Source organism: Salmo salar, chromosome ssa26, assembly GCF_905237065.1.
Source record: "Salmo salar chromosome ssa26, Ssal_v3.1, whole genome shotgun sequence".
Lineage (NCBI taxonomy): Eukaryota > Metazoa > Chordata > Actinopteri > Salmoniformes > Salmonidae > Salmo > Salmo salar.
The window spans coordinates 17545713-17565166 of record NC_059467.1 but is presented as its reverse complement, the minus strand read 5'-3'; the positions used below and the strand labels follow the sequence as shown (position 1 = coordinate 17565166).

Genomic DNA, 19454 nt, shown 5'->3' with positions numbered 1-19454 from the left:
AAGCAAATGTACTGTATTACAAAAAAACACATTTACATAAGTATTCAGACCCTTTACTCAGTACTTCCCTGTAGCTCAGTTGGTAGAGCATGGTGTATGCAACGCCAGGGTTGTGGGTTCGATTCCCACGGGGGGCCAGCACAGGAAAAAATTAAAAAAAAATAAAAGGTATGATATGAAATGTATGCATTCACTACTGTAAGTTGTTGCTCTGGATAAGAGCGTCTGCTAAATGACTAAAATGTAAAATGTACTTTGTTGAAGCACCTTTGGCAGCGATTACAGCATTGAGGCTTCTTGGATGGGGAGCGTTGATGTACAGCTATTTTCAGAGAAGTTTGATCCGGGCTCTGGCTGGGCCACTCAAGGACATTCAGAGACTTGTACCGAAGCCAAGGTGAACCTTTGCCCCAGTTTGAGGTCCTGAGCGCTCTGGAGTAGGTTTTCTCCAAGGATCTCTCTGTACTTTGCTCTGTTCATCTTTCCCTCGATCCTGACTAGTTTCCCAGTCCCAAACGCTGAAAAACATGCCCACATCATGATGCTGCCACCACCATGCTTCACCATAGGGATGGTGCCAGGTTTCCTCCAGACGTAACGCTTGGCATTCAGGCCAAATAGTTCAATTTTGGTTTTAGTAGACCAGAGAATCTTGTTTCTCATGGTCTGAGAATCTTTGTGACTTTTGGCAAACTCCAAGCGGGCTGTCGTGCATTTTACTGAGGAGTGGCTTCCGTCTGGCCACTCTACCATAAAGGCCTAATTGATGGAGTGCTGCAGAGATGGTAGTCCTTCTGGAAGGTTCTCCCATCTCCACAGAGGAGTTTACCCCACCAACATTTACATGCTAAAATCGCAACTGGCATTACTTAATATCCTCAGGTCCTATTATACACTCCTATTATACACTGAGTGTTGCTGGGTTTTTCACAGCCAACAGTTTCCCATGTATCAAGAATGGTCCACCACCCAAAGAACATCCAGCCAACTTGACACAACTGTGGGAAGCATTGGAGTCAACATGGGCCAGCATCCCTGTGGAACGCTTTCGAAACCTTGTAGAGTCCATGCCCTGACGAATTTAGGATGTTCTGAGGGCAAAAGAAGGGAAATATACACTGTGTATTTCTAAGTGAACAAAAAAACTAAGTGAGTCTTCCAAGCAGAGTCCTTTAGAGAAAAGTCAGACAATAGCAAACACTTCTTTCTGCTCTATGCAGACCACCTTGGTTGGCTTTTGTATTGCAGTTCAATGCTGTCATTTTATAAGCATCAGTATGAAAAGCCCTTCACATTCCTGCTCAGATCTCACAGGATCATATTACCTCTGAATAATCAACGCTTATTGAATGACTGAAGAATGATCTTGTCATTAACGTCTGTATAGTGACAACCTGAAAGTTGTTTGTTCTTTTGAAATGACCTCCACAATAGAAAAACCAATGAGGGACAAAGTGTTTTTGCCAAACATCTAAGATGCATGATATCTTTATTAAAAGTTCAAGCTCCTTACCGGTCTTCTGGAGAATAAACATCTACATCAGTTTAACTATTACACACAAAGAAAGCAGCTACACACAACGTTAACAGCATACATTTTAAAATGCACATTTGGACTATTCAAACCTTTGATTAAATGGGCTGAACAGTTAATGTGCAGTTGTTTATTTAGACAAAATCTTCAAAAAGCAAATAGATAAAACATCTGTCAACAATACTGTATGCCTACATAAATGCCACATATACAGTTGAAGTCGGAAGTTTACATACACTTAGGTTGGAGTCATTAAAACTCATTTTTTCAAGCACTCCACAAATTTCTTTTCATCAAACTATAGTTTTGGCAAGTCGGTTACAACATCTACTTTGTGCATGACACAAGTAATTTTTCCAACAATTGTTTACAGACAGATTATTTCACTGTATCACAATTCCAGTGGATCAGAAGTTTACATACACTAAGTTGACTGTGCCTTTAAAACTCTTTAGGGATAGGGGGCAGCATTGGGAAGTTGAGATGAAAAGCGTGCCAAAAGGCTAGAATATGCATATAATAGAAAACACTCTAAAGTTTCCAAAACTGTTAAAATAATGTCTGAGTATAACAGAACTCATATGGCAGGCAAAAACCTGAGAAAAATCCAACCAGGAAGTGGGAATTCTGAGGTTTGTAGTTTTCAAGTGAATGCCTATCAAATATCCAGTGTCTGTAGGGTCAGATTGCACTTCCTAAGGCTTCCACTAAATGTCCAGTCTTTAGAAGTTGTTTCAGGCTTCTATTGTGAAAGGGGAGCGAATAAGAGCACTCTAAGCGGATGGCCCAGGTGAAAGCCTTTAGTTTAGTCACGGTCATGGCCGTGGGCTCCGCTTCTTTCCCTTACCTTTCTAATGAAAACAGTATTGTCCGGTTGAAACATTATTGAATATTTATGATGAAAACACCCTAAGGATTGATTAGAAACATCGTTTGACATGTTTCTACGAACTCGAATGGAACTTTTTTTACTTTTCGTCTAGACTTTGTGTCTGCGCTTTGTGCATTTGGATTACTGGACTAAACGCGCAAACAAAAAGGAGGTATTTGGACATAAAGATTAACTTTATCGAACAAAATGAACATTCATTGTCTAACATGGAGACCTGGGAGTGCCATCAGATGAAGATCAAAGGTAAGTGATTCATTTTAATGCTATTTCTGACTTTTGTGACACCTCTCCTTGGCTGGAAAATGGCTGAATGGTTTTCTGTGGCTAGGCGCTGACCTAACATAATCGCATGGTGTGCTTTCACCGTAAAGCCTTTTTGAAATCGGACACAGCGGCTGGATTAACAAGAAGTGTATCTTTAATCGTATGTATAACACTTGTATCTTATATCAATGTTTATGATGAGTATTTCTGTAATTTGATGTGGCTCTATGCATTTTCACCGGATCTTTGTATGAGACAATGCATTTCTGAACATTACACGCCAATTTCAAATTAGGTTTTTGGACAAAGATTAACTTTATCGAACAAAACAAACATTTGTCTAACATGGAGTCCTGGGAGTGCCACCAGATGAAGATCAAAGGTTAGTGATTAACCTGTTGGGGATAGGGGGCAGTATTTGCACGGCCGGATAAAAAACGTACCCGATTTAATCTGGTTACTACTCCTGCCCAGTAACTAGAATATGCATATAATTGTTTGATTTGGATAGACAACACCCTAAAGTTTCTAAAAATGTTTGAACGGTGTCTGAGTATAACAGAACTCATTTGGCAGGCCAAAACCTGAGAAGATTCCAAACAGGAAGCGCCCTCTCTGACCATTTCTTGGCCTTCTTTGTCATCTCTATCCAAAACATAGGATCTCTGCTGTAACGTGACATTTTCTAACGCTCCCATAGGCTCTCAGAAGGCGCCAGAACGTTGAATGATGACTTTGCAGGCCATGGCTGAAAAACAGTAGCGCATTTGGTAAGTGGTCGATCTGAGAACAATGAGACGGGCGCACGCGTGCACGAGACGACTCCATGTTTACATTTTCAGTCTTTGAACGAAAACAACGACTCCCGGTCAGAATATTATCGCTATTTTACGAGAAAAATCGCATAAAAATTGATTTTAAACAGCGTTTGACATGCTTCGAAGTACGGTAATTGAATATTTTGATTTTTTTTGTCACGAAACGCGCCGGGCGCGTCACCCTTCGGATAGTGTCTTGAACGCACGATGGATTATTACTATGGATTATTTGGAACCAAACCAACATTTGTTGTTTAAGTAGAAGTCCTGGGAGTGCATTCTGACGAAGAACAGCAAAGGTAATCCAATTTTTCTTATAGTAAATCTGAGTTTGGTGAGTACCAAACTTGGTGGGTGTCAAAATAGCTAGCCTGTGATGGCCGGGCTATCTACTCAGAATATTGCAAAATGTGCTTTCACCGAAAAGCTATTTTAAAATCGGACACCGCGATTGCAGAAAGGAGTTCTGTATATATAATTCTTTAAATATTTGTTGTTATGTTTTTTGTGAACGTTTATCGTGAGTAATTTAGTAAATTCACCGGAAATGTTCGGTGGGAATGCTAGTCACATGCTAATGTAAAAAGCAGTTTTTTGATAATATGAACTTGATTGAACAAAACATGCATGTATTGTATAACATAATGTCCTAGGAGTGTCATCTGATGAAGATCAAAGGTTAGTGCTGCATTTAGCTGTGGTTTTGGTTTTTGTACTATTGTTTGTACAGATGAAGGTGGCACCTTCAGGCATTTGGAAATTGCTCCCAAGGATGAACCAGACTTGTGGAGGTCTACCATTTATTTTTCTGAGGTCTTTGCTGATTTCTTTTGATTTTCCCATGATGTCAAGCAAAGAGGCACTGAGTTTGAAAATAGGCCTTGAAAAACATCCACAGGTACACCTCCAATTGACTCAAATGATGTCAATTAGCCTATCAGAAGCTTCTAAAGCCATGACATCATTTTCTGGAATTTTCCAAGCTGTTTAACCTTTCTGGGAAGGGGGTTCCGCTAGCGGAACACCTGGCCTATCTAGTGAAATTGCAGGGTGCCAAATTCAAACAGAAATCTCATAATTAAAATGAACCTCTCTGGGCCTCCCTAGTCAACAGCCAGTGGAATCCCGTGGCGCGATATTCAAATACCTTAGAAATGCTATTACTTCAATTTCTCAAACATATGACTATTTTACACCATTTTAAAGACAAGACTCTCGTTAATCTAACCACACTGTCCGATTTCAAAAAGGCTTTACAACGAAAGCAAAACATTAGATTATGTCAGCAGAGTACCCAGCCAGAAATAAATCAGACACCCATTTTTCAAGCTAGCATATAAGGTCTCTCAGAAAGGAGACGCATTCTGTCTCCTAGAGATGAACGTGCTTTGGTGCGAAAAGTGCAAATCAATCCCAGAACAACAGCAAAGGACCTTGTGAAGATGCCAGAGGAAACGGGTACAAAAGTATCTATATCCACAGTAAAACGAGTCCTATATCGACATAACCTGAAAGGCCGCTCAGCAAGGAAGAAGCCACTGCTCCAAAACCGCCATAAAAAAGCTAGACTACGGTTTGCAACTGCACATGAGGCCAAAGATCGTACTTTTTGGAGAAATGTCCTGATGGTCTGATGAAACAAAAATAGAACTGTTTGGCCATAATGACCATCATTTTGTTTGGAGGAAAAAGGGGGATGCTTGCAAGCCGAAGAACACCATCCCAACTGACAGGGGTGGCAGCATCATGTTGTGGGTGTGCTTTGCTGCAGGAACGACTGGTGCACTTCACAAAATAGATTGCATCATGAGGAAGGAAAATTATGTGGATATATTGAAGCAACATCTCAAGACATCAGTCAGGAAGTTAAAGCTTGGTCGCAAATGGGTCTTCCAAATGGACAATGACCCCAAGCATACTTCCAAAGTTGTGGCAAAACGGCTTAAGGACAACAAAGTCAAGGTATTAGAGTATCCATCACAAAGCCCTGACCTCAATCCGATAGAACATTTGTGGACAGAACTTTAAAAGCGTGTGCGAACAAGGAGGCCAACAAACCTGACTCAGTTACACCAGCTCTGTCAGGAGGAATGGGCCAAAATTCACCCAACTTATTTTGGGAAGCTTGTGGAAGGCTACCTGAAACGTTTGACCCAAGTTACACAATTTAAAGACAATGCTACCATATACATTTAACTTCTGACCCACCGGAATGTGATGAAAGATGTAAAAGCTGAAATGAATCACTCTCTACTATTATTCTGACATTTCACATTCTTAAAATACTGATCCTAACTGACCTAAGACAGGGAATTTTTACTAGGATTAAATGTCAGGAATTGTGAAAAACTGAGTTTAAATGTATTTGACTAAGGTGTATGTAAACTTCCGACTTCAACTGTATTTGTCACGTGAACAAAACGTATAATGAGTGAGAAAACAAGTATGTACCACACTCTGTATAGATATTGTATGTACCACACTCTGCACAGATGAAATCCATAATCATTCCTCTTTGATTTTTATTTTCAAACATGCCCTGCAACAGAAATATCTGATAATGCCAATGAAAGCCAACAGAGTAAATAACACAACAGCCAGTAAAAACACCATTACATCTACAGAGTGGTAGGAGTACCAGGGCATTCTGTAGGACTCAGTACGCAGGTGAGCAGCACCTTTGTGTCTCATGACAAACTCAATCCAGAAGAGGGCAGTGTCCAGGGGCTCCATTGGCACGTCCCTGTGTAGCCTGGAGAGTCTCTGCATGTTCATCCGGTAGGACGGCTCATTCAGAACTTCCTGTAAGGCTTGGGAGAATATGTTTCTATCTAGTGTTGCTAAATCCACAACCTTTGCTACACCCTTCACTTTCATTCTAGAAAGATTGTCAGGTTGGTCAAACACCAGAGGAAGGCCTACTATTGGAACACCATGGTAGATAGCCTCGAAAATCCCATTTGTTCCTCCATGAGCTACAAACAGCCTTGTCTTAGGGTGTCCTAAAAGATCATTCTGAGGCATCCAGTCAACTAGTAAGGTGTTGTTGCCCAGAGTAGCTGGTCTGTCTCCTTTGTACCTCCAGATGACCTTCTGGGGCAGGTGGGCAAAAGCAGCAGCTATCTCATCAGCTACATCATGTGGAAATTGTCCAATTAAAGTCCCCAAAGACATGATAATGATTCCATGCTCTCCAGAACTCTGAGCAAACTCCTCCAGTTCTTGGGGAAGAGCCTTGGCAGGTTTACACTGGAACCCTCCCATATAGATAACATTAGGCATGGTGGGACGAGGGAACTCAAACACAAAGTCAACTCTCATGAGCCATAAATCAGCAGCTTGAAACAATGAGAAGTAGTCGACCTCAGGACCAAAGTAACGACTAACCAAAGCTGAATAATGAGGCCCCACTGTCTGTTTGTACAGATGCTGCCTGATGACATAAACAAGGAAGTTACGGACCCTCTGAAAAAAACTCATATTGTCTGTTAACTCTGCAACAGGAAATGGAACATAAGATAGTGGAGAGGGAGCAATAGCAAAATGGGCCTCACCATGTATAGTCCATCTAACATTGAAAACAAGGGGCACATTTAAATAGTGCGCCAGCACAACACCTCCCCCATTCGCTGGGTCTGTCAGAACCAAGTCATACTTGGTTTCTCTAATAGACTGCATCAACTGTTTATTCTCTAACATTTGGATTACCATCTCACACACTCTGCGGTGCATTTCAGAAAATCTGTCCTTCAACTCCATGTCCAAACTAAAACGAGTCCAAGCAGACTTTCCCTCTCTCTGTATCTGTATTTGTCTCGACACAAATGAGCTAAAGAATTCCTCATCAGCTCCACCTGGAATATCAATTGTGATTGAACTGTAGTGAGGGGAGGTTTCCTTGATGTACCAGCTGTCTGATGGCCGTACTACTGATACACTGTGACCTCTTGAATGCAGCGCTTCAATAATGACCTTCATGTTGATCCAGTGGCTGCCGTCTTGAGGATACACCAGGACTTTCCCACCATGGACAGCAGGAATTGAGAGGGTCAACAGGGTAACAATGAAGATACCAGGGAGACACATCTTCACTAGCTGCTTCACACATGCATCAATTTTACCTGAAATATAGAAAAATAAGGTAAAATAAATCAAATCAAATAATGTTTTGACATGAGAATAATTAAAACAGGCTTGATTGGCCTACATTAAAGTTTAGACAAGTTATGTCAAAAGGTTGATTACGTAATACAGTATAATCTTTCATTCTGAGAAATCCTTTTTTTCGATATAAATTTGTCTTCAACCATAGGAAATGGTCAAATTCTGTAGATTTTGCCGATCAGAAACCTATCTTACATCATAATGTTAGGATACAGATTAACATTGTATTATATTTTACAGTAGCTCAGAAATAAACAATATGTCTCGACAGTGTAAACAACTAAAGTCACGACAGAATCCATACATTCGAAACGAATTTAACTGTAGGCTTACGTTCCGGTTTTCATCCAAAGAATTGTTAATGAAGACTATTTCAAAGCCTATTATGGCTGTAAATAAGTTCGTCGATATTTGTAATAATCTCGGAAACCAGAGCGGAAAAGCGAAGTCAGTATAGTATCGTCTCTAGACATCCGTGTTGCCACACCCGCAATTTTCAAACGCTCCGGTTTTCAAGACGGGTCACTTGTCATAATACAGAATGGGCGCGTTCGAGCGGATCACTTTTGTCACTTTAAATCGGTCACCGCCTTATTGCGTTATAGGGATAACACGTTTTGACTGGAAGTTTCTGCATTTGCTCTTCACCAATCTCATCCTGCAGCCATCACCTCCATTGTGGGAGGCTCTATTATCAACCACTCATTGGAGTGTTTTTGTTTGACCCACTCAAACGTGACCAAAGACGTGACTAAAACAGGCAACCTTCCGCGATTCATGTAAACAGTGGTATATAGAAAACAGGGACGTCGCTAGACTACTATAGACTTTGGTCATAATCAAAATGTTGTTAACCAATACGTTTTTATGTGAGGCTGCCTGTAAATTACAGTGTAATAGACGGTAACGTTAACGGTGTCTTTTAAATTCGACATAAGTTATGTGGCGATGATATCTAATTAACGTTATATTTAATGTAGTTTTGCTAGCTGTGCCATGCTATAAATGAGACAGATTACGTAACATCATGCACATATATTTTCATACTCAATTGCTTTGGTCAGTTGGTCATGTGTAGAAAATGTGACATAGTGTTGATCACAATGTCATTGTATTATCCTCAATTTCTCAACTGTAGGCTAGCTAAGGAATAAAGTTAGATGGATATACGGAAATTCTTCAAGAGAGTCAGGGCCAGCAGCTCTGCCGAAGGCCAATTCAGTGAGAAATGGAAGATTTTACCAGTTCAAACAAATGAAAACTTAAACTGATGAATCACATATTAAGCCTTGAGTTACTGAAAATATGAGTTTAATAACAATACATGTCAAAACACAGCAGACAAGAATGAGGAAAAGAAGCTGACGGCTGAGGCAGCATGTCTGATGAAGGTTAGTGGTAAAATAAGGAGTAAATGTTTAAGCTTTCAGTTACATTTGTACAGCATATGTCTTACTTTTGTTAGGCATAAATGAATGATGTTCATGATATCTTAAGGGGTCATGCATAAAGAGAGGCTTCTATGCAAGGCAGGGATCAACATGTGAGCTGTATAAGTGAGAGAGAGCAAGCATGCCCAGAGAAAGAGGGACAACAAACCGATCCAGAGAGGAAGGGACAACAAACAGATCCAGACAACAAACAGATCCAGAGAGGGAAGGGACAACAAACAGATCCAGACAACAAACAGATCCAGAGAGGAAGGGACAACAAACAGATCCAGACAACAAACAGATCCAGAGAGGAAGGGACAACAAACAGATCCAGACAACAAACAGATCCAAAGAGTGAGGGACAACAAACAGATCCAGAGAAAGAAAGTAATCAAGCCGCTGCAGTAACTCCTTCCAGAAATTAGAGCGATTTAGGTGACAGAGACACTGGGCCCAGACAAGTGAAGCTAAATAGCTACCCACATGAAAGTTTTGGTACACAGAAAAGGGCATTTCAGCACTGCTGGTTTGAGAAATACAATTAGGTAGAGTACTCTGTCCACAAAAACGCAGCTTTCTGCTTTCCATGTAGTGTTTTTGGCAAAAACATTAAATTTGATTATTTTGTCATTAATGACTGCAAAAATCGGAAAAAAAAGCATAGTTTATTGTCGGTAAACATGAGATGGCACAAACACACAGAGACCGTGTTGTGGCATGTCAAAGCTACCAGGCAACTAGCAATCATGGGAAAATTGCTCAGATTTTAACATCTGCCCATGCTTGTGATATTGCAGAGAGAAGGGAGTATTTGAGGAGAATTGTTGAGGTCATCTCAATGTTAGGAAGACAGGGACTCTTTCCGTGCCAATGATGAATATAGTGAAAGCACAAATAAAGGGAAATTTCTTGAATAAATTGAGCTTTTGAAGGAGTTTGACCTTTTCCTGCAAAGGTACAATACTCCATCAAATGCGATGTATCTCTCTCCAGAATCTCAGAATGACATGATCGAATGCTGTGCTCAAGAGATTAAAGTCTAGAATGTATGCCATTATGGCGGATGAGGCCAGGGATGGGCAGTCTGAACAGTTGGCTCTGTGTGTTAGGTATTTGACAGAGGGGACCGTTAAGGAGCCTTTACTAGCACTAGCAGAAATCAAGTCATTTGATGTCCAATCGATAGCAAATGAGTTGCAACGGCAGCTCCAAATGAGAGGAGTAGCAGGCCTAAAGTGCGTTGCACAGACCTATGATGGTGCAGCTGTCATGAGTGGGTCCAAAGGAGGTGTGCAAGCACATTTCAGAGTGCTGTATCTGGAGGCAATTTATGTACATTGCTATGCTCATGAGCTTAATTTGGTGTTGTGACATTCTTGCAGGGCTATTCCGGAGGCTGCTGAGTTTTTCAGTTTCTTGGAGAATGTGTATTCGTTTTTCATTACATCCTTAGTTAACCACCACAAGTTCAAAGAAGCTCAGACCAAACTTGGAATAGCATCAGCTGAACTTGTACAGCTCTCAAACACTCGCTGGGCATGCATAAATGCAGTCCTGGACACTTTAACTGCTATTTTTGATTGCCTATCTGCCATTGGATCCCCCATGGCTGTTGGTCTGAGAGCAAAGCTTCATAAGTTCTCCACCGTGTATTTGCTACTGATGTTTCAGTCCCATCTTTCTATAACTGAGGGGCTACACAAGTTCCTCCAGAAACTGTAGACCTGGCAGAAGCTTATTTCAGCAAACAAGCTGTATGTGAAACACTGATAGTCAAACGCACAGATGCCAGAACCAAAGCACTCTGTGAAATTCACAATATTCCAGAGGCAGAAAGCGCAAACAAAGGGAAATGGGAGATTTTGTGGTGGAGACCTCCTTGGGTTTAGGCACAGAATTGTCATGTTCCCAAACAATGAAAACAGAGTTGTTGCTCCCCTGCTTAGACATGATGGTGTGTGAGCTTGACCAGCGATTCGACTGTAGATGCAGGTCTGCTCAAAGGCATACAGGCATGCAGCCCCAACTCAAAAAAACGTCCTAGATACATCATGCTTAACTGAGTTTGCCAAGCACCAAGGTATTGATGTTAAAACAGAAGAGATGTTGGTGGCCAGAAACTTTCTTGCCTGGAAAAGAGAGGCTGGATGTCCTCCCAAAGATATGCTTGCTGTGCATAACCTCCTGTATAATGAAATGTTTCCTTCTTTGAAGGAAATCATTCAGGTTGCCTTCGCAATTCCTGTGAGCAGCTGTTACTGTGAAAGGTCCTTTTAGTGCACTGCGCCGCTACACTCCTGGTTGCGTAGGACAATGGGTCAGAATGTCATTAATTGATTTGCAATCTTTAAAAATAGGAGGTACACTTTGATGCATCCAACCACAAAATAAGCATCAAAAGAGAGAAGGAGGAGGAGCGGTTCTGTAATATAGGTTGTAATATTTGTTTGGGATCTTTCATGTGTCTGAATTATTGGGTAAATTTTGAGCAACAATAAACAAAAGGGTGCAACTTAAATATGTTTTTGTAATGGTATAATATGACCTTCAGGTCTCCTCCACTCACTCACAAAATAAAATCCCCAAAAGTATTTTGGCTACATAGTACAGCCATTTATGTGCCTTTTGTTGGATGGGAACAGAGTGGACTTTAATTTCTTTATCTGGATAGAATTTAAGTAAGTCATATTAGATCAGTGTCTAAAAAAATCCTTGGGGAGTATGCCCAGACCCCCGTAAAAGAGGCTTAGCCCCCCTATCCATGAATCTCTAGTGACATCCCTGCCTAAAAATATATATATACAGTACCTTGAATAAGTATTTAGACCCCTTGGATTTCTTCACATTTTACTGTGTTAAAGTGGGATTAAAATTGATGTAAATGTCATTTTTTTGTCAGCAATCTACACAAAATACTATGTAATGTCAAAGTGGAATACAAATAAATAATTATAAAAAAAGCATAACTAAAATATAGTCGTTGCATAAATTAGTGTCTTAACAAATCACATAATGAGTTACATGGAATCACTCTGTGTGAACCAATAGGGGTTGACATGATTTTTGAATGACCCTTCCTCTGTCCCCATACATACAACACCTGTAAGGTCCCTCAGTCAAGTATTACATTTCAAGCACATATTCAACTACAAAGACTAGGGAACTTTTCGAAAGCCTCATAAAGAACGACAGTGATTGGTAGATGGGTAACAATAACAAATCAGAGATTGAATATCTCTTGAAGCATGGTCAAGTTAATAATTATGCTGTGGATGATGTATTAAAACATCCAAACACATCAAAGATCAGTCATCCTTCTGAACTGAGCTGCAGGACAGGAATGAAACTGCTCAGGGATGTTACCATGGTGTTATCATTGGTGATTTTAAAACGGCTACAAAGTTCAATGGCTGTGATGGGAGAACTGAGGATGGATCAACAGCACTGCAGTGACTCACAATAATGACCTAAATGACAGAGTGGAAGAAAGAATACAAATATACAGAATATAAAAAAATTCTAAAACATGCATCTTGTATACCGCAAGGCACTAAAGTAATACTGAAAAAAAAAAAAAACACAGCAAAGGAATGCACTTTGTTGGCCTAAATGCATAGCGTTTGGGGCAAATCCAACACAACAAAGTAATTGCCTCCTTATTTTCAAACATGGTGGTGGCTGCACCATAGTATGGGTATACTTGACATCAGCAAATACTGGGGAGTTTTTCAGTATAAAAGAAACATGATGGAGCTAAGCACACGCAAAATCCCAGAGGAAAACCTGCTTCAGTTTGCTTTACACCAGAGACTGGGAGAGGAATTCACCTTTCAGCAGGACAGTAATCTACAACACAAAACCAAATCTACACTGGAATTGCTTACCAAGAAGCCAGTGAATGTTCTTGAATGGCCAAGTTACAGTTTTGGCTTAAATCTGCTTGAAAATCTATGGCAAGTTTTGAAAATGCCCAATACCTTTAAAGAGCTTGAAGAATTTTGAAAATAATAAATATTGCACAATCCAGGTGTGCAAACCTCTTAGAGACTTACCCAAGATGACTCAGAGCTGTAATCAGTGCCTAAGGTGTTTCTAACATGTATTAACTCAGGGAGCTGAATACTTATGCAACAACTATATTTTAGTTATTACATTTTTATTCATTTTGAAAAAATGTAAGATTTTTTTTTACGCTCTGACATTAGAGTATTTTGTGTCGATTGTTGACAAAAAATGACAATGAAATCCATTTCATTCCCACTTTGTAACACAATAAAATGTGAAGAAATCCTAGGGGTATGAATACTTTTACAAGGCACTGTATACAGCGCCTTCTGAAAGTATTCACACCCCTTGACTTTTTCCACATTTTGTTACTTTACAGCCTTATTCTAAAATGTATTAAATAAAAACATGTCCTCAGCGATCTACACAAAATACCCCATAATGACAAAGTGAAAACAGGTTTTTAGAAATGTTTGCTAATTTATTAACAATAAAAAACAGAAATACCTCATTCACATAACTATTCATACCCTTTGCTGTGAGACTCGAAATTGAGCTCAGGTGCATCCTATTTCCATTCATCATCCTTGAGATGTTTCTACAAGTTAATTGGAGTCCACCTGTGGTAAATTCAATTGATTGTACATGATTTGGAAAGGCACACACCGATATAAGGTCCCACAGTTGACAGTGCATGTCAGAGCAAAAACAGGATTGTGTTGCAGCACAAATCTAGGGAAGGGTACCAAATCTTTTTTCAGCGTTGATGGTCCAAGAACACAGTGGCCTCCATCATTCTTAAATGGAAGAGGTTTGGAACCACCAAGACTCTTCCTAGAGCTGGCCACCTGTCCAAACTTAGCAATCGGGGGAGAAGGGCCTTGGTCAGGGAGGTGACCAAGAACCCGATGGTCACTCTGATAGAGCTCTAGAGTTCCTCTGTGGAGACGGTAGAAACAACAATTTTGAATTCGTAACATATCATACATTTTACAAATTTGTAATATATTGGCCGAATTACAATTCGTAACTTATCATACGAATTGTATACGTAACATATCATACGAATTGTAACGTAACATATCATACGAAATGGATGATGGACATGGTGGGTGGGAGCTTAAACCCAAAGTCGACCACAGTCAACTCTCATGAGCCATAGATCAGCCCCTTTATGTACAAGCATTTCACTACACCTGCGATAATATCTGCTAAATATCCATACGCGACCTATAAATACAATTTGATACAAATCATGAAAGACCATGAAAGCTGTTCTCAATAGTGCATAATTAATTCCCTTTAGGGTTTTGAGAGTTTGAGACAATGAAGATTAAACTTTATTCTTCATTTAGATTCACATTTGATTCAGTATGTGAACAAAATCTCACAATACATTTCATCCTTGTTTATGAACATTAACTTAATGTAATTATTATTAGCTTATTCAGTTTGGAGGTAAGATGCAGTGCAATGTTACTTACCAGTTGATCTTCATATTATGTATATGGAAGCCACATGTAAAATGTGTAGCTTACTATGGCTTTTGTGTGGCATGTTGGTTTATAAGGCTTAAGTGAAGGTCAAAGTACTGCTTTTTTGAGAACCTTTCCACTTCTTAAAGTCACAGTGATGGTTACTCAAAACTCTGAGTGAACATGATGTGGCAAACCTCTTCAAAGTTAGGAGCGTTTGTCACAAATTAAGTGGGAAACTGTCACCAAAGTCAGCCCAGAATGAAAGTTATTTAGAACATGACAGTACCTGTGTGTTTGTTTCGCTGTCCTGGTCCACCCAGGCCGCAGGTAAGGTCAAGGATAGCAGGGTTCGGTACACAAATCTGGTTCTCGGTAGGTCCAGGTCTAAATGCCAACAGGTAAGTCCAAAACAGTCCAGCTCGTACACGGTAAATCCAGCCAATGTAGATTGTCTCTTTCTCTATGGTTCATAGATCCTTCCCGCCCTCTCTCTCTCTCTCTCTTCCTGGTTTTTCTTGACCTTTTATCTGTGGGTTGGCTCCACCTTCTGAGGGTTCCCCTTGCTTCTGGGAATTGTAGTTTTGGCAGTTGGGCATTTTGTGATCTGTAGTTCTGATCGGGGTGGCCATTTTAGTGATCGGGCAGAGCCCGTTTATTAGTTCTGCCCTCACATATCTGCCATTTATCACTCGACCCCCTTCTTTGCCACAATGATTATAATATGGATGTATAATATTACTCATTATAATACTGTTTAACATAGCAGACACATTTCACAATGTCAAAAAACAATATTTTCTGGTCCAAACATTTCAAGGAAACCCTCAGAATTACCTATATAGAACTACCTCATGCTTATTCTACCCCACACAATAGGGAGAATTGGAACCCTCCCATAAATTGGAACCCTCTATAGACAAAATTAGGCATGGTAGGACAAGGGAACTCAAACACAAAGTCAACTCTCATGAGCCATTGACCAGCTCCCTGTAATAACTCATAGAAGTCCACACCTGGTTGGAAAAACCCATCACAAACATCTTGGTAATGTGGCTGAATAAAAAAAATCTGTCTTGAGCTTCCCGAAGCAAATAGAAAAGCATATTCTTTACTCTCTCTGTGAAGATCATTTTGTGTAAGAACCCTGATCCATTCATTGGAATATAAGACATGGGGGATGGTGCAATGGCTTAATGTCCCTCTCCATTGTTTACCCACCGTACATTGTAGACTAGAGTTAGCTGAAGATAGTGAGCCACCAAAAGACCTGCTCCCCATGATGGATCAGTAAACACCAGGTCATACTGGCTCTCCTCCAGGGATAGGATATCTTAAAGAATATACACTTAAGTGTACCAAACATTAGAAACACCTGCACTTTCCTTGACATAGACTGACCAGGTGAATCAAGGTGAAGGCTATGATCCCTTATTGATGTCATTTGTTAAATCCACTTCAATCAGTGTAGATGTAGGGGAAGAGCCAGGTCAAAGAAGGACTTTGAAGCCTTGAGAGAATTGAGACATGGATTGTGTATGTGTGCCATTCACAGGGGGAATGGGCAGGACAAAACATTGAAGTGCCTTTGAACGGGGTATGGTGTCAGATTTGGGTGTCATCGTTAACTCACATATCTATGTGCATTTTGTCACATTGCCCAAAAAGTTACATATTGCAGCTGGATTTTTCACGCTCAACAGTTTGTATCAAGAATGGTCCACCATCCAAAGGCCATGTAGCCAACTTGACACAACTGTGGGAAGCACTGGAGTCAACATGGGCCACCATCCCTGTGGAATGCTTTCGACACCTTGTAGAGTCCATGCATTGACAAATTGAGGGTATTCTGAGGGCAAAATGGCAACTCAATATTTTGAAGGTGTTCCTAATGTTTTGTACACTCAGTGTACTTTAGTGGGCTTTTTAACACTCACATTGTTTCTGTTTACACAAATAGACCTACCCTAATCAATTATTTGACAGATGTAATCATTAACGTAAACTCCCTTGATGAGAGTGAGAGTTCAATGAGTTAATCTGAGTGAACACAATGTTCCTGTGTTTGTGGACTTTCACCAACTTGTACAGGTTTGGAATATGCAATATGTTCTTGTGAGCGCTGGGGCCACTCATGCAAAAAATTATGCACGCATGACTGTATGTGACTGGATAAAAGCGTCTGCTAAATGGCATAAATTGTTATTATTTAAGGCTATGAGGTTGTCAATTTCAGCTGTACACAGCAGAATCACCAGTGTTCATTGAACTCGGAGATTGTACATTGTATTATATCAGAATGTATATATGAGTCCAACTTAACTGGTGTTAAAATTACAGTTTTGAAAGTGTAAGAAAATAAACTCTGTAGCAGATGTTAACAATCAACTCCATCAGATTACATTTGTACCCTAGAAGTTTATTATATTTTAACACTGTAGGGTGTAAAGCCTTAATTGTATATTTACCAGTGTGCCTTTTGAGGGAATGATCGAGTTACCACCCATGACTGTGTTTGTTAGTGACAGAGTTTTTTGCATTCGTTCGTTCACTTCCAGTCTTGTAGCCTTCACGAAGTGAGCGCCTAAGTGTAATAGTTTAATTAAGATTAAACCCTTTATGACAATACATTACGTACATCATAGGTTCCCTGTGGCTCAGTTGGTAGAGCGTGGTGTTTGCAACGCCAGGGTTGTGGGTTCAATTCCCAAGGGGGGCCAGTACAAAAACTTAAAAATGCATGAAATTAAATGTATGAAATGTATGCATTCACTACTGTAAGTCGCTCTGGATAAAAGCATCTGCTAAATGATTAAGTAAAAATAAAAAATATGGCCTTTCTTTGATGGCCTAGTTTCTCCCTAACACTGTGCTCTGAAATTCTTGGTTGCTGGCAAAGTATTTATCTTTCTGTAGCATAAGATCAATCAATCAATGTACATGCATAAACACAGATATTGAAACAAACAATTCTAAACTTCAACCTGCAGTAGAGCATGATGGGAAATATGATAATGATGGATGAGGTTTTGAGTTTTTTTACACTACACAGAGTAAAAAAACTTTAACACTGTGAATGTAACACTTACAGTAAATATTTCCAGTGTAGGATGGAATCACAAAATGCACAACCATCTGGAAATACTTGACAACAAATATATTCCACACTAAATTATACATAAGCATTTTATTATGTTGGCATCAATTCAACATTATACATTTTCATGATTGAAAGATGCACTATGCAGAGATCGCTCTGCCATTTCCTGGTTGCTAAAATTGTAATAGTTTGCCTAATTTCAGTCTATGTGGCAAAACAAGCAAGTGTAGTGTAAAGAATAATTGTATCATCTAAACCACTGTGAAATATATTTTCCATAACCAAAAATATTGTATTTTCTGCTGTTTGAAGCTGGTGTACCAATCCGAAAGTAAAACACGCAAATAGAAACTTAAACAGTGGAAGCATAGAGATAGCACACATAGAACAGATCTACGGCGTCTTAGACTTGCTTTCAATGAGAATGACAGAACCATAACTCGCATATCTATAGGAGTTTTGTTGGGTCGCCCTAAAAGTTACATATTACAGCTTTAATTCATACATATCCTATTATTTTTGTACACCAGAATGTGAAGAATTGGATTCGCTCATTCACTTTTAATCTTTCTTTTCAAGCATTTTCTAACGCATAAATATCTGACTATTGCAACAAGAAGAAGAAGAAGCACTGACACAACACCCAACAATATCAGGACATCTACAGAGTGGTAGGAGTACCAAGGCATTCTGTAGGACTCTGTACGCAGGTGAGCAGCACCTTTGTGTCTCATGACAAACTCAATCCAGAAGAGGGCGGCGTCCAGGGGTTCCATTGGCACGTCCCGGTGTAGCCTGGAGAGTCTCTGCATGTTCATCCTGTAGGACGGCTCATCCAGAACTTCCTGTATGGCCTCTAGGAAGTTATTGTTCTTGTCTACTGTTGCCATGGATAGAAGCTTTGCTCATCCTCTCTCTTTCAGACGAAGGAGGTTGTCATATTGATCAAAAAACAGAGGTAGACCCACAACAGGAATTCCATGGTAAATAGCCTCTTGAACCCCATTTGTTCCTCCATGAGCTACAAACAGCCTTGTCTTTGGATGTCCTAACAGATCATTCTGAGGCATCCAGTCAACTAGTAAGGTGTTGTTGCCCAGAGTAGCTGGTCTGTCTCCTTTGTGTCTCCAGATTACCTTCTGAGGCAGTTGTGCAAAAGCAGCAGCAATCACATCAGCTAAATCATGTGGAAATTCAGTAACAAAAGTCCCCAAAGACATGATCATGACTCCATGCTCCCCAGAACTATGAACAAACTCCTCCAGTTCTTGGGGAAGAGGCTTGGCAGGATTACATCGGAACCCTCCCATATAGATAACATTAGGCATGGTGGGACGAGGAAATTCAAACACAAAGTCAACTCTTATGAGCCACAGATCAGCCCCTTGTAATAACTCATAGAAGTCCACACCTGGTTGGAAAAACCCATTACAAACTTATTGGTAATGTGGCTGAATAAAAAATCTTTCCTGAGCTTCTCGAAGCAAATAGAAAAGCATATTCTTTACTCTCTCTGTGAAGATCATTTTGTGTGAGAGCCCTGATCCAGTCATTGGAATTGTCACGACTTCCACCGAAGTCGGCCCCTCTCCTTGTTGGGGCGGCGTTCGGCGGTCGACGTCACCGGCTTTCTAGCCATCGCCGCTCCATTCTTCAATTATCCATTGGTTTTGTCTTGTTCCATTCACACCTGGTTTGCATTCCCCAATCACATTAATTGTATTTATTCCTCTGTTCCCCCTCATGTCTTTGTGTTAAATTATTTGTGT

At 40.1% G+C, this 19454-nt stretch overlaps 1 protein-coding gene and 1 pseudogene across 5 annotated transcripts in view; both read right to left on the bottom strand.

Moving 5' to 3' along the window:
• The window catches only part of LOC106587221 (UDP-glucuronosyltransferase 2C1), a 31733-nt gene extending 16742 nt beyond the window's left edge, over window positions 1-14991 (bottom strand). The window contains exons 1-2 of one of the 5 annotated variants that reach the window (XM_045707970.1): window positions 8006-9320; window positions 6320-7629 (exon numbers count right to left, since the gene is read on the bottom strand). In XM_045707970.1, the coding sequence (XP_045563926.1) occupies window positions 6320-7594 (1275 nt within the window). In that variant the 5' untranslated portion in view covers window positions 7595-7629; window positions 8006-9320. Of the gene's footprint in view, window positions 1-5971; window positions 7630-7976; window positions 9321-14874 lie in introns of those variants that run through there. The other 4 variants (XM_045707969.1, XM_045707967.1, XM_045707966.1 and 1 more) reach the window with 4 other exon arrangements.
• A 2766-nt stretch (window positions 14992-17757) lies between these two features.
• Window positions 17758-19444, bottom strand: LOC106587224 (UDP-glucuronosyltransferase 2B13-like; annotated as a pseudogene).
• Window positions 19445-19454: the final 10 nt, after the last annotated feature.